This window comes from Pristiophorus japonicus, chromosome 5 (assembly GCF_044704955.1).
Source record: "Pristiophorus japonicus isolate sPriJap1 chromosome 5, sPriJap1.hap1, whole genome shotgun sequence".
Lineage (NCBI taxonomy): Eukaryota > Metazoa > Chordata > Chondrichthyes > Pristiophoridae > Pristiophorus > Pristiophorus japonicus.
Window position 1 is genome coordinate 96,627,327 of NC_091981.1, and position 16,308 is coordinate 96,643,634.

A 16,308-nucleotide genomic window follows, 5' to 3' on the forward strand; every position below is an offset into this window, starting at 1 on the left:
GTGGATCGTGACCTCGTATCCTCGTCGCCAGTTGTAGTGTATGTAGACACCTTTAGTAATGACTCCACGAGGCAGGGTATGATACTGAAACTGTGTAGACCTGTAGTCCTTTATTTGTAGCTCCTCGAGTGAGGACACCAAGCTGCGAACTCATTTTTATACTGGGTTACCTGCAGTGTGTAGGTAACCCTTAGGTCTCCAGCAGCAGCACCCTCTGGTGTACAGGCAAGGTGTGTACAGTGTAAGGGTACATTCAGTGTTGCATAACAGTGTTACAGACATCACACAGTAAACAGGCATGCATATACAACAGAGGAGATCATGCCAAGAGATCTTAGAGAAGCTGTAATCGTGACCATTTTCAAGAAAGGTGACAAGTCCGACTGCGGTAACTACAGAGGAATCTCCCTGCTGTCAACCACCAGGAAAGTCATCGCAAGAATCCTCCCCAATTGCCTTCTCCCTGTGGCTGAAGAGCTCCTCCCAGAGTCGCAATGCGGATTCCGCCCGCTGAGGGGCACAATGGACATGATCTTTACCGTGCGGCAGATACAAGAGAAATGCAGGGAACAGCACAAACCCTTGTACATGGCCATCTTTGACCTCACAAAAGTCTTCGACACTGTCAACCGTGAGGGATTATGGAGCGTCCTCCTCAGATTTGGCTGCTCTCAAAAGTTTGTCACCTTCCTCCGCCAGCTCCATGATGACATGCAAGCCGTGATCCTGACCAACGGATCCACCACAGACCCATTCCACGTTCGGCTGTTGTCACCGCACCAATGCTCTTTTCGATCTTCCTTGCTGCAATGCTCCATCTCACTCTCAACAAGCTCCCCACTGGAGTGGAGTTCAATTACAGGACAAACTGTAATCTGTTCAACCTCCACCAGATCCAAGGTCGTCCCATCCTCCATCATCGAGTCACAGTACGCAGACGACACTTGCGTCTGCGCACACTCTGATGCCGAACTCCAAGCCATAGTCAATACCTTCACTGAGGCGGAGGAGAGCAGGGGCCTTACATTAAACATCCATAAGTCAAAGGTCCTCTACCAACCTGTGCCTGGCACACAGCGCTGTATCCCGGTTATCAAAATCCACAATGAGGCCTTGGACAACGTGGATCATTTTCCATACCTTGGGAGCCTATTGTCAACAAGGGCAGACATCGACGATGAGGTCCAACACCACCTTCAGTGTGCCAGCGCAGCCTTCCGTCGCCTGAGGAAGAGAGTGTTTGAAGACCAGGACATCAAACCCGGCACCAAGTTCATGGTCTACAGAGCAGTAGTGATACCGCCCTCCTGTATGCTTCAGAGACATGGACTATATACAGCAGAAACCTCAAAACACTGGAGAAGTACCACCAACGTTGCCTCTGTAAGATCCTGCAAATCCATTGGCAGGATAGGCACACCAACATCAGTGTTCTCGCTCAGGCCAACATCCCCAGCATCGAAGCATTGGCCAAACTTGATCAGCTCCGCCTGACATGAGGCTCCCAAAACAAGCGCTCTACTCAGAGCTCTGATACGGCTAGCAAGCCCCAGGTGGGCAGAAGAAATGCTTCAAGGACACTCTCAAAGCCTCCTTGAAAAAGTGCAACATCCCCATCGACACCTGGGAATCCCTGGCCCAAGACTGCCCACTGATCCCACTCTTTTTCAGGCTGCACCCTGCCAAGCAGGCCTCTGGAGCACAGAATGAGGCCTACAGGTCTCCACTAAAGACCGAGAGGTGAAAGAAGTCTCTCAAAACCTCTGAATATCATTCAGCAGCTTCAATGCAGACAAAAAACAAAATTAAACTTTCCTCCAAAAATTGCCCCGAACGCAAGAATAGTCTGTTGACCTCATCCAGCGGTGTCGTGTTCCATAGCAAAGTGGACCGACACAAAAACGTGTTGGGGTCGTTACCGGAAAAAAACCTCTGTTAACTGCTGAAAATGGTTGTCATGGCCACCTAGCAGTGGTGCGCCCCTGATGACGTCACCACGGACCGAATCCCTTTACCGCTGATTCAACTCGCCTATTCCGCAAAAAGTGAGCTCCGCTGGAACCCCCCCCCCCCCCCCACCCAAGCTGAATATGCTTCGGGGGGGACAATACACCCGATTTTTGCGATTGGCTGCCGAAAACCCGCGTTAACGGTCCCTCCAGGGATACTGTATTACGGCTCCCTGATGTGCTTACAGACACATAGGCCCTTATTTTAACTTTGCGTGATAGTAAAAAATGGATGATGAATTAAAGCCCATTTCACATCTCGCCCAATTTTTATTTCCATTGACATCTCATTCTTTTCCAGTTTCTCAAAACTGTGGAAAGCCTTACTCCTCTCTATATTTGTTTCCTCTTGCAATTTCAAGCTTTAAAACCAAGTTTGGCATCACCTAATCATTACTTCCTGATTTGTGTCACTTTAGAGTAAAAGTCACTTATTTTGGACTTAAAGAAAATGAAACTAGGGGGGATAGCCCTGTAGTTCCAATTCACAAACCTACACTACCTTCGGGAATGGCTACTTGCTGGGAGCATGAGATTGGTGAACTTTCCCTTTATTTATTTTTTGACCTTGGCAGTGCCTTACTCTATGGGCCTTGACCCTTCACTCTGGTTTCTCAGTGTTATTTGAACATGTGAACTGAAACATCCTCAGTCACTAACACTGAGATGATGCAGTTTTGAGCTTTTGTGTAAATCTGTAGTCGGGAGTAGGGCTTGACAAAAACTCAAATAGATATATGTGAAAAAGAAGAAACCATAAACATAACTTACTTAATGAGCCATTCTGATAAAACAACTGATAATCTAGACAAATTACCCTCAAATTATTCTTATACTCTCATAAGGGAGCCCTAACCACGTCAAATATTTCAGATAAGGACAAAAGAACATAAGAAATAGAAGCAGGAGTAGACCATACGGCCCCTCGAGCCTGCTCCACCATTTAATACGATCATGGCTGATCCGATCATGGACTCAGGTCCACTTCCCTGCCTGCTCCCCATAACCCCTTATTCCCTTATCGGTTAAGAAACTATTTATCTCTGTCTTAAATTTATTCAATGTCCCAGCTTCCACAGCTCTCTGAGGCAGTGAATTCCACAGATTTACAACCCTCTGAGAGAAGAAATTCCTCCTCATCTCAGTTTTAAATGGGCAGCCACTTATTCTAAGATTATGCCCTCTAGTTCTAGTCTCTCCGAGTGGAAATATCCTCTCTGCATCCACCTTGTCAAGCCCCCTCATAATCTTATACGTTTCGATAAGATCACCTCTCATTCTTCTGAATTCCAATAAGTAGAGGCCCAACCTACTCAACCTTTCCTCATAAATCAACCCCCTCATCTCCGGAATCAACCTAGTGAATTTTCTCTGAATTGCCGCAAAAGCAAGTATATCCTTTTGTAAATATAGAACCCAAAACTGTTATGTATTTAACCCCTTGTAACCTGTATTACATTACCACCAGAAGGCCTAACTTTGGAGTTCCAAGGGATCCCAGCATCCCTTGGGAGCACAGTATATAAGCAGGCCATCCATGAGGTATCTGCGCTCTGGAGTCTTATTAAAGGAGCTAAGGTCACACTTGCTCATTGTACACAGTACTCAGTTTCATCCTTTATTATGAGTGTACCAAAAACTGTACACAGTATTCCAGGTATGGCCTCACCAATACCCTGTATAACTGTAGCAAGACTTACCTGCTTTTATACTCCAACCTCTTTGCAATAAAGGCCAAGATTCTGTTGGCCTTCCTGATCACTTGCTGTACCTGCATAGTAACTTTTGTGTTTCATGCACAAGTAACCCCAGATCCCGCTGTACTGCAGCACTTTACAATTTTTCATCATTTAAATAATAACTTGCTCTTTGATTTTTCAACATTATACTCCATCTGCCAAATTTTTGCCCACTCCCTTAGCCTATCTATGTCCTTTTGCAGATTTTTTGTGTCCTCCTCACACATTGCTTTTCATCCCATTTTTGTATCGTTAACAAACTTGTCTACGTTACATTCAGTTCTTTCTTCCAAGTCATTAATATAGATTGTAAATAGTTGGGGTCCCAGCACTGACCCCTGCGGCACCCCACTAGTTACTGATTGCCAAACCGAGAATGAACCATTTTTACCAACTCTCTGTTTTCTTTTAGTTAGCCAATCCTCTATCCATGCTAACATATTACCCCCAACCCTGTAAACTTTTAACTTGTGCAGTAACCATTTATGTGTTAAACGTTTAAAGTTCTGACAGGTTTAGACAGGTTAGATGCAGGAAGAATGTTCCCAATGTTGGGGAAGTGCAGAACCAGGGGTCACAGTCTAAGAATAAGGGGTAAGCCATTTAGGACCGAGATGAGGAGAAACTTCTTCACCCAGAGAGTGGTGAACTTGTGGAATTTTCTACCACAGAAAGTTGTTGAGGCCAATTCACTAAATATATTCAGAAAGGAATTAGATGAAGTCCTTACTACTAGGGGGATCAAGGGGTATGACAAAAAAGCAGGAATGGGGTACTGAAGTTGCATGTTCAGCCATGAACTCATTGAATGGCGGTGCAGGCTCGAAGGGCCGAATGGCCTACTCCTGCACCTATTTTCTATGTTTCTATGTTTTTATGTGGCACCTTGTCAAGTGCCTTCTGGAAGTCCAAATACACCACATCCACTGGTTCCCCTTTATCCACCCTGTTCGTTATAACCTCAAAGAATTCCAGCAAATTTGTCAAACATGACTTCCCCTTCATAAATCCATGCTGACTCTTCCTGACCGAATTATGCTTTTCCAAATGTCCTGCTACTGCTTCTTTAATAATGGACTCCAACATTTTCCCAACCACAGATCTCTCTAGTTGTCTATTTCTCTCCACCTATTATATGCAGTCTTGGAAAATAACACAAGGCCAAGCACAAATAGACCATTCTTTTCATTCATACCTTCCAAATGCTACAATTTCTTGGAGGATATCCAGCCATTTCCCATTAAATATAGTAAGGAGCACTGAGATAAATGAGTGATTTCTACCTGTGACGTGCCATGTGCAGCATTAACCTGAAGTATTGTTTATTCATCTTCATGCTAGCTGTAATAAACTAATAAAATGAAAATGGTTTGCACTATCTGCTTCATTGTCTATAAGTACAATCCACTTTATCTTCATTCTCTTCATGCCTAGCAACACATGAGGCAACCCATTTCTTCTACTGTTTTTACATCATGCGATGGGTTGTTTTCTGTGACAAAGATCCTATTTACCCATGTCGTTATCCTGTCTCAAAACTCCCTACCAAGAGGATTGGCTAGATATGTTGGCGGGGTGGTGGGGAAGGGGGTTGCCACTCCAGTCCCTTTGGACGATAGCACTCTGCTGGATGTCAGCCAAGTATTGAAAGGCCAGAACTCTTATCTCCTGCTTGCCAGGGCTACAATGGGGCGGTTGGGAAGCCACTCCACTCCCATCGGATGCAAATTCACTGCTGATGTCAACCCAGTATTCAAAGACTGGACCTCTCATCTCCGCTTGCCAGCACTGTCTGGAGTGGGGCTCAAACCCATAACCTTCCGACTCAGACGGGAATGCTACTACTGAGCTAAGGCTCACTCCAATCCAAATTATAAATGAATAACATTAAACTTGGTTGTGTTATGTATTCGATTATTTGTAAATATAAATCTTGCTTTTGATATGCATAATATTCACAGACCTTCTTCCTGAATAATACAGATAACCAGATTAATTCCTGGGTTGTACAGTATTAGACCACATTCATTCAAAATGGAAACTGATAGGCAATAAAATAATTATAAACATAGAACAGGCCAAACTCTTTTGGATAACTGGCCAGTTAAGGTAAGTGGTGTTTGGTTGAGTAGCTTCACACTGTAACTTTGAACTAAAATACCGGTTCTGTCTTTTTGTGTTGCAGTACGCTTTGCAGAAATTGATGGAAACACTTGATCTGAATGGTTTGGTGGCAAGACAGGATCCAGCCAATCCAGCACGGCACCGCAACACTGCAGCTGTGTTGGGTTGTCTTGCTGAGAAATTGTCAGGTAAAGTAAAACTGGGCCTGCAATTCCTCTTTTAGCAAAATAGAGGAGAACACTTGATCTTCTCCGTAATTAATGATCGCTAATGAAATCTCAAAAAAAATCTTTGCTGGCTACACAGAGCATCACTACTGGTGAGTACAGGTCACAAAATCAGGGTTAGCAGTGGAGCGCCATACCTCCTGAATATAGTGCTCCCCCCAATGAATTCTAATGGCTAACGGTATGTATGGAGAGGAATTTCCCAGATTCTCCCCCCCTCCCCCAAAATTGACCATGGATTTTATCTGCTCTTTTGCCTCTCTGAGAAGGTGTCTGGTGGGGTGATGTAAGGTGTTTGTTTTTCACTCTACTCTGATTCTTAGACCTTGGGACTTGTAGTGGGAAAGGACAACATTTCGGCTTAACCCAGTGTCGGTTTTGGTTCCTGACCACAGAATGTCCTTAATTGTCCAGCTCAATTCCAAAAGCTTGTTTTAAATTCCAAAATCAATTTTTAGTTCATGGTCTCCTTCTATGCTTTTCTGAAGATTAGTAACCTTACACTCCCTCATTTACTGTCTCTGTCATATATCTTACATTATATATAACTGTATCCTAACATGCTATACATGACTGTAATAAGATATGACCTGTAACCACCAGCATACCTTACCACCAGGGGTGCACTTGCAAGAGACAGGTATATAAGGACATGTCTCAGGCAAGTGCAGCATTCCAGAGCTGTGAAATAAAGGTGCAGGTCCAGAGTGATTTTGACTTCACTACATGCCTCATGTGAATCTGTACTGAGGGGACAGGACTTTACAGTGGCGACGGGTTACGGGATTACAGAATCCACAGAATGACGAACAACGGATCAGATGAAAAGTACAATGCGGGAGACAATTGGGAGAACTTTATAGAAATGTTCCAGGAAAGCTTTGTAACCAAAGACTGGTTAGGCGACGATAAGGCAGACAAGAGAAGAGCCCATCTCTTGACCAGCTGTGGCTCGAAAACATACGCTTTAATGAAGGATCTGTTGGCACCCGAGAAACCAGCAAGCAAGTCGTTTGAAGAATTGAGCACACTGGTAAGAGACTACCTGAAGCCAGCGAGCAGCCTACACATGGCCAGACACAGGTTCTACAACTACAGACGCTGTGTGGGCCAGAGCATACCCGACTTTGTGGCGGAACTTCGGAGGTTGGCTAGTTTATGTGAGTTCTCCGATGAATGAGGAGAGAAATGCTGACAGACTTTTTCATTGAAGAAATAGGCCACGCAGGCATATTCCGATAGCTCATAGAGACCAAGAACCTGACCTTCGAGGCAGCAGCACTGGTTGCACAGACATTCATGGTAGGGGAAGAAGAAACGAGGTTGATTTACAATGCAGGTACAACAACGAACGAAATATCAGAACAAGAAGTTCACAGCACTAAACAAGCTGCTACCCCCACAAACAGACAAAACTGGGAGAACAGACTCTCGACAGCAGGCAGAAGCCATCAAGGGCCACAGGAACGGCCGTTCACACCTCATCAACCCACAATGCGAGCAATCAACTACAATCTGAGAGAAGCTCAAGAGAGATCAGCCAGACACAGCTCATTCTTTGGGAACTCTTTGAACAATGGAACAGGTCTGTGCTGGAGGTGTGGGGGTGGGCACTCGTCAAGGGGATGTCAATTTCAGCAGGCTGTTTGCAGAAATTGTGAATATACAGGGCATTTGGCCCGCATGTGCAAAAAAACGGCAGCTTGGCTGGTATACGAATCGGATGGGTCAGAAAACAGACCAGAAGATGGTGAGGACAGTACCCGGGACACCGATGTACAGCGGGTCAACACAATCAATGGCCGCTGCTCCTACGACAGGGCGCCTCCTATAATGATGAGGGTCCTACTCAACAGGATATCTGTCAACATGGAGCTGGATACGGGAGTGAGTCAATCTCTCATGGGCACTCAACAATTTGAACAACTGTGGCCGCATAAAAGAGACAGACCAAAACTCACAAGGGTCGACACCACACTAAGGACCTATGCGAAAGAAATCGTACCAGTCCTCGGCAGCGCCATGCTCTCTGTCACACACAAAGGGACAGTGAACCGACTTCCCCTGTGGATTGTCCCCGGAGACCCCCCAGCACTGCTGGGGAGAAACTGGCTGGCAAAACTAAACTGGAAATGGGATGATGTCCATGCCATTTCATTAGAGGAACAGACCTCCTGCTCAACAGTTATAAAGCGATTTGAACATCTCTTTCAGCCAGGTGTGGGCACTTTCAAAGGGGCCAAATTCAAAATCTACATCACACAGGATGCTAGACCGGTCTATCACAAGGCCAGAGCTGTACCCTATGTGATGAGGGAAAAGATTGAACACGAACTAGACAGGCTTCTGCGGGAAGGCATTATATCACCTGTGGAATTTAGCGTCTGGGCAAGTCCCATCATCCCAGTCATGAAGCCTGATGGATCCGTACGAATCTGTGGGGTCTACAAATCTACCATAAACAGAGTCTCCCTACAGGACCAGTACGCACTGCCCAGAGCGGAGGACTTATTTGCCACATTGGCTGAAGGTAAACTTTTCTCAAAATTAGACCTCACATCTGCGTATATGACGCAAGAATTGACCGAGGAATCCAAGCTACTCACCACCATCAACACACATCGAGGCCTTTTCGTGTACAATCGATGCCCATTCGGCATCAGGTCGGCAGCTGCCATATTCCAGCGCAACATGGAGAGTCTGCTCAAGTCCATCCCGGGGACGGTTGTATTTCAAGACGACATACTTATCACGGGCAGGGACACCGACTCCCATCTCCGTAATTTGGAGGAAGTACTAAAACGGTTGGATCGGGTAGGCCAACGAGTCAAGAAATCCAAATGTCTGTTTCTCGCACCCGAGGTTGAATTTTTGGGCAGGATTGGAATCCGCCCAACAGAGTCCAAAACAGTAGCAATTCGCCTGGCACCCAGGCCCCGGAATGTCTCAGAACTGCGCGCCTTTCTCGGGCTACTCAATTACTTTGGGAACTTTATGCAGAAATTAAACATGCTGCTGGAGCCTCTCCATGTGCTACTCAGGAAGGGGTGCGATTGGTTTTGGGGGGTCGCCCAGGAACGAGCCTTCAATAAGACACGCAACCTTCTGTGTTCCAACGGTGTTTTGACTTTCTTTGACCCAGGTGAAAAGCTAGTTCTCACATGCGATGCGTCAGCATATGGGGTCGGGTGCGTTTTGCAACATGTCAATAGTGCGGGAAAATTACAACTCATAGCTTATGCCTCCAGGTCACTTTCGTGGGCGGAGCGCGGGTACGGAATGGAGGCGCTCGCGTGCGTGTACGGTGTCAAAAAGATGCACCTATAACTTTTCGGGGCCAAGTTTGCGTTAGAAGCCAACCACAAGCCCCTCACGTCCCTCCTATCCGAGAGCAAGGCAATAAACGCCAATGCCTCGGCGCGAATTCAATGGTGGGCATAGATGCTGGCATCCTACGACTATACCATAAGGCACAGACAAGGCACAGACAACTGTGCCGACGCGCTCAGCAGGCTACCCCTGGCGACCACGGAAGGGTCTGATGAACAGGACTGTGAGATAGTCATGGCAATCAATGCCTTTGAGTCCACAGGTTCGCCCATGACGGCTCGCCAAATCAGAGCCTGGACGGCCAGCGACCCCACGTTATCCTTAGTAAAAAGTTGTGTCCTAACCGGTGACTGGGCAGAGGCTCGCGATGCCTGCCCCGAGGAATTAAAACCCTTTCACAGGCGCATGCATGAGCTATCACTACAAGCAGACTGCCTGATGTGGGGCAGCCGAGTAGTCATGCCTCTGCGAGGCAGAGAGGCATTTGTCCGGGAGCTCCACCGCGAGCACCTGGGGATCGTTCTCATGAAGGCCATAGCCAGATCCCACGTCTGGTGACCTGGTATTGACGCGGACTTGGAGCTCTGTGTCCAAAGGTGCATCATTTGTGCCCAACTCAGCAATGCCCCCAGGGAGGCTCCACTGAGCCCCTGGCCCTGGCCTACCAAACCGTGGTGCAGATGCACGTAGACTATGCGGGCCCATTCATAGGCAAAATGTTCCTCGTAGTTGTAGATGCATTTTCAAAGTGGATCGAATGCACCATTTTAAACTCGAGCACAACCTCCATCACTGTGGAGAGCCTCGCAACCATGTTTGCAACGCACGGAATCCCTGACATATTGGTCAGTGACAATGATCCAGCGCAGAATTCCAAGACTTTATAATTGACCACGGCATAAATCATGTCAAGACGGCACCGTTCAAGCCGGCCTCCAGTGGCCAGGTGGAGAGAGCAGTGCAAATCATTAAACAAGGCATGCTTAAAATCCAAGGTCCCATGCTGCAGGGTCACCTGGCGCGACTGCTGCTGGCATACAGATCTCGTCCACACTCACTGACTAGGATCCCACCCCCCGCGCAACTGTTGATGAAAAGGACTTTAAAAACAAGGCTCTCGTTAATCCTCCCAGACATGCACGAAATCATTGAGGCAAAGCACCGTAAGCTGACTGAGTACCATGACAGAAATTCGAGGGGGAGATGGAATGAGATAGGGGACAAAGTGTTTGTACTAAACTATGGCAGGGGTCCCAAATGGCTTGCAGGGACAGTAACGGGCAAGGAAGGAACAGGCTACTGGTAGTACAAATGGACAATGGCAAAACCTGCCAGAGGCATGTAGACCAAGTCAAAAGCAGATTTACCAACAACACTGCAGAACCAGAGGCAGACTACAATGTGGAACTCGCACCACACCTAGTGGACAGAGGGAATAACCTGAGGAAAGGGCAATTCCAACAGACAGCCCAGGCGAGTCAACAACAATCACACCAATCGAATCAGACAGCCCAGGCGAGATACCAGCAACCACACCCAAAGAAAAACAGACACCAAGGCAAACAACAGAACCACAACTCAGACGCTCCACACGAGAGCGTAGACCACCTGAGAGACTGAATCTATAAAGACAATAAGACCTTGTGGGAGGGTGATGTCATGTATCTTACATTATTATATATAACTGTATCCCAACATGCTATACATGACTGTAATAAGATATGACCTGTAACCACCAGCATACCTTACCACCAGGGGTGCACTTGCAAGAGAGGTATATAAGGACAGGTCTCAGGCAAGTGCAGCATTCCAGAGCTGTGAAATAAAGGTGCAGGTCCAGAGTGACCTTGACTTCACTACATGCCTCGTGTGAATCTGTACTGAGGGGTAGGACTTTACAGTCTCGATTAATATAAAACTAGAGACATTACTCGTAGATTTCATCTTTTTCCATAATCCCTTTTTGGGTGTATTGCAGTCAGTCAAAAACTCCAGATTACAGTCCTTTTTACAACAAAAAAAGGCAGTACTTTTTCCTCACAAACCAATGCTTTTTACAACAAAAATGTTCGGCCTTGATCTGACTTCAGTTTTATAAACAAACACCTTTGGTCTTGGTTCATCTTAACAACCCTTCAAGATTCCCTTCCTCCAATTTCATTTGTTTGGTGTAATGTGTAATAGTGCTTGTGGGATAGTTTAATAACTTAGTCAAATGTTCGGGTAATGGCAGGATATCGCATCCAATATGTGATATGCATTCCTGGAGATTCGGTATAGTACCGTTGACTGTGATACTTCTGTGTTTGTGGTCTGAGATAGGAATTATCCTTTTTTGTGCTATGAGTGTCTCTACCTGTGGTGTGAAACAAAAGGTGGAATCTGTCACTGGACACCAAGTGTCCTGGTGTACTCTGTACCAATTTTCGTTGGTGGTGACACAGTTTGTCCGTTTCCCTTGTACGCAACCTATGGCAGGACATGGTCGTGAGCCATCAGTTCCATGATACAGCTGATAGGCTGCCCATCCTAGTACATGAGCCCACATACTGGCCGGTCGAAAGGATTCAGATGACAGGGGCACAATATCACATGTGTACCTCCTCTCTGGCATCCCTCCAGAATGACACCAGTTATTGAGTGTCCCAATTTTACTACATACTGCGGGGTTTTATGATGCCTTACATGTACCCCGTTTCGAATTACCCCAATGTTTTCCACCCGGTATATCGGTATGGGTCATTGTGACTGATCCAACACTGGTATTCGAAGCACTATCCCAATTATGGATTGTTTACTTTGACCACAGTTGACCGGGACTGGATACGCTTCGGAGGCTGACCGTAGCTGGCACAAATTCAGGACGTTGTTATAGACACTAAATGCCTTTAGATGCTCATTACTGATCCACGACGATATGTAGCCTTGTTTTAAATCCTCTAAATTACCGCGTCCTTCATTTAACAACCAAGCTCCATACATGATACACACTTCATTCTGAGCAGTTTGATTTGACGCGTTTCTACCCTCCTTGATTAAAGCATTGATGATCTGAGCGTGTTTCCACCTCAGCTACCATCTCTTTCAAATTAATTGTCATTGCCTGATCCTCCTGTAATTCCTTACCCTCTATGTCACTACCCTCCTCCAGTATCATCTTTAACTGGTCCCTTAAGGTATTCACTTGGACTTGCAACTGCGCATTGTCCACACTATTTACCAGTGATGTCCCAGTATTAAATGCTGTAGCTACATCACTCATTAGCCCCCTTTGCCATCTCAGTTTGTACACTTACCCCTGACTCTCGTCCCCGTAATTCTTTTGATAGAATTGTTTAAACATTCCCCTTAATAGTTTTTCGTCGAACTTTTCCGTTTCTGGCGGGCACCACCGGGATAATTGTAACGCTGTTAAATCTAGAATAACGGACGCTACTTCATAATATATAGAATGATACAACATTTTCCCTGTTGGGATTAACACCAGGCTGTTCATAGGCCCAGCTTTTAGGACATCACATGGAATTTCTTGGTTTGGAATCTCCAGCATTTTAGGGAGAGGTTTTAATTTGCTCGCGATCAGTTCGGTTGCATTGACTGTTTTTGGAGGGTTCAAGATCACACAAGAATCAAAACTCTGCATCCAATTCATTCATAAGAACATAAGAAATAGGAACAGGAGTAGGCCATATGGCCCCTCGAGCCTGCTCCGTCATTCAATAAGATCATGGCTGATCTGATCATGGACTCAGCTCCACTTCCCCGCCCACTCCCCATAACCCCTTATCCCCTTATCATTTAAGAAACTGTCTATTTCTGTCTTAAATTTATTCAATGTCCCAGCTTCCACAGCTCTCTGAGGCAGCGAGTTTCGCAGATTTATAACCCTCTGAGAGAAGAAATGTCTTTTCATCTCTGTTTTTAATGGGCGGCTCCTTATTGTAAGATCATGCCCTCTAGTTCTAGTCTCCCCCATCAGTGGAAACATCCTCTCTGTATCCACCTTGTCAAGCCCCCTCATAACCTTATATGTTGCTATAAAATCACCTCTCATTCTTCTGAATTCCAACGAATAGGGGTCCAACCTACTCAACCTTTCCTCATAAGTCAACCCCCTCATCCCCGGAATCAACCTAGTGAACCTTCTCTGAACTGACTCCAAAGCAAGTATATCCTTTCGTAAATATGGAAACCAAAACTGCACGCAGTATTCCAGGTGTGGTCTCACCAATGCCTTGTATAGCTGTAGTAAGACTTCCCTGCTTTTATACTCCATCCCCTTTGCAATAAAGGCCAAGATACTATTGGCCTTCCTGATCACTTGCTGTACCTGCATACTATCATTTTTTGTTTCATGCACAAGTACCCCCAGGTCCTGCTGTACTGCAGCACTTTGCAATCTTTCTCAATTAAATAATAACTTGCTCTTTGATTTTTTTGCTGCCAAAGTGCATGACCTCACACTTTCCAACATTATACTCCATCTGCCAAATTTTTGCCCACTCACTTAGCCTGCCGATGTCCTATTGCTGACCCAGAATCTTACAATTGCCTTTTAAAGACAATCGCCACACCTCCCCTGCATTTGTGGCTAGATCCAACCACACAAATATAAATCCCTTGTTGCTCCTTCCACCACTTTTCCCAACACAATTTTGCCCCTTTAGTTCCTGTGGTCTGCCTGTTTGAGCTAATACCCAGTTTCCCCCATTCTGTGGATGCATTAACTTTTCCCCTGTCTGTTTTCCATAACCACCACCATCCTCCCATGGGGGTAATCCCTTTACATTCCAGACAAACTCGTCTCCCCTCTCTCACCCGTATCCTCCTGATCGTGATGTTTAGCCTGGGGCAGGATACTGACACCTCTCCAAGTTATTCTTGGTTTGTCTGAAGTACTGGGTTGAATTTGACCCTAACCACCCTGACCAGCTCCCAGTGTGAGCATAGGCATTTGTGCCCTTGTTGCTCTGTCTGGCTCCCCTTGAGTTACAGTGGGGCCGGTTCCTCCCATACACCCGTATGTAAGGAATGTCTCGGTGTCTCCCCGATCTCCCCATCCTTTAATAATAATGGCCATCCACAGGCCTATCCAGAACGTCCATCTCATCTCGTATCCCTGGCTCGATTCGCTCCTATGAAGACAACATGAAAGAAATACTTTTGCTCTGTGGGGCCTCCCTCTCACAGGTCTTTCTTCAGTTATTCACATATGTACATAACACCTTTTTATGATCACTGCTTCCCTCTCCTTTTATTCTGATGCTTGGGCTTTTGGAGGCTCGGGGGTGGAGATGGAGAGGCGTCCAGGGCACCCTAGATCACAATACCCGACCACTCCGCCTTATTGCTCTGTCCCTTCCTTCTCCATCCTCATCATTCCACAGCATTGGTGGAAGGCTTACACTGATAAAACTCATAGTTCCTTGGGCCTTCATAAGAACATAAGAATTAGGAACAGGAGTAAGCCATCTAGCCCCTCGAGCCTGCTCCGTCGTTCAACAAGATCATGGCTGATCTGGCCGTGGACTCAGCTCCACTTACCCACCCGCTCCCCGTAACCCTTAATTCCCTTATTGGTTAAAAATCTATCTATCTGTGATTTTAATACATTCAATGAGCTAGCCTCAACTGCTTCCTTGGGCAGAGAATTCCACAGATTCACAACCCTCTGGGAGAAGAAATTCCTTCTCAACGCGGTTTTAAATTGGCTCCCCCGTATTTTGAGGCTGTGCCCCCTAGTTCTAGTCTCCCCGACCAGTGGAAACAACCTCTCTGCCTCTATCTTGTCTATCCCTTTCATGATTTTAAATGTTTCTATAAGATCACCCCTCATCCTTCTGAACTCCAACGAGTAAAGACCCAGTCTACTCAATCTATCATCATAAGGTAACCTCTCATCTCCGGAATCAGCCTAGTGAATCGTCTCTGCACCCCCTCCAAAGTTAGTATATCCTTCCTTTAGAAAGGTGACCAAAACTGCACGTAATACTCCAGGTGTGGCCTCACCAATATCCTGTACAGTTGCAGCAGGACCTCCCTGCTTTTGTACTCCATCCCTCTCGCAATGAAGGCCAACATTCCATTCGCCTTCCTGATTACCTGCTGTACCTGCAAACTAACTTTTGGGGATTCATGCACAAGGACCCCCAGGTCCCTCTGCACCGCAGCATGTTGTAATTTCTCCCCATTCAAATAATATTCCCTTTTACTGTTTTTTTTTTCCAAGGTGGATGACCTCACATTTTCCGACATTGTATTCCATCTGCCAAACCTTAGCCCATTCGCTTAACCTATCTAAATCTCTTTGCAGCCTCTCTGTGTCCTCTACACAACCCGCTTTCCCACTAATCTTTGTGTCATCTGCAAATTTTGTTACACTACACTCTGTCCCCTCTTCCAGGTCATCTATGCATATTGTAAACAGTTGTGGTCCCAGCACCGATCCCTATGGCACACCACTAACCACCGATTTCCAACCCGAAAAGGACCCATTTATCCCGACTCTCTGCTTTCTGTTCACCAGCCAATTCTCTATCCATGCTAATACATTTCCTCTGACTCCGCAAACCTTTATCTTCTGCAGTAACCTTTTGTGTGGCACCTTATTGAATGCCTTTTGGAAATCTAAATACACCACATCCATCGGTACACCTCTATCCACCATGCTGGTTATATCCTCAAAGAATTCCAGTAAATTAGTTAAACTTGATTTCCCCTTCATGAATCCATGTTGCGTCTGCTTGATTGCACTATTCCTATCTAGATGTCCCGCTATTTCTTCCTTAATGATAGCTTCAAGCATTTTCCCCACTACAGATGTTAAACTAACCGGCCTATAGTTACCTGCCTTTTGTCTGCCCCCTTTTTTAAACAGAG

The 16,308-nt window shown here is 45.9% G+C and overlaps 1 protein-coding gene across 1 annotated transcript in view; it reads left to right on the top strand.

Moving 5' to 3' along the window:
- The window catches only part of LOC139264099 (RING finger and SPRY domain-containing protein 1-like), a 159,775-nt gene that overhangs the window by 86,555 nt on the left and 56,912 nt on the right, over positions 1–16,308 (top strand). The window contains exon 4 of the mRNA XM_070880187.1: positions 5,934–6,060. Within this exon, the coding sequence (XP_070736288.1) occupies positions 5,934–6,060 (127 nt within the window). The remainder of the gene's footprint in view (positions 1–5,933; positions 6,061–16,308) is intronic.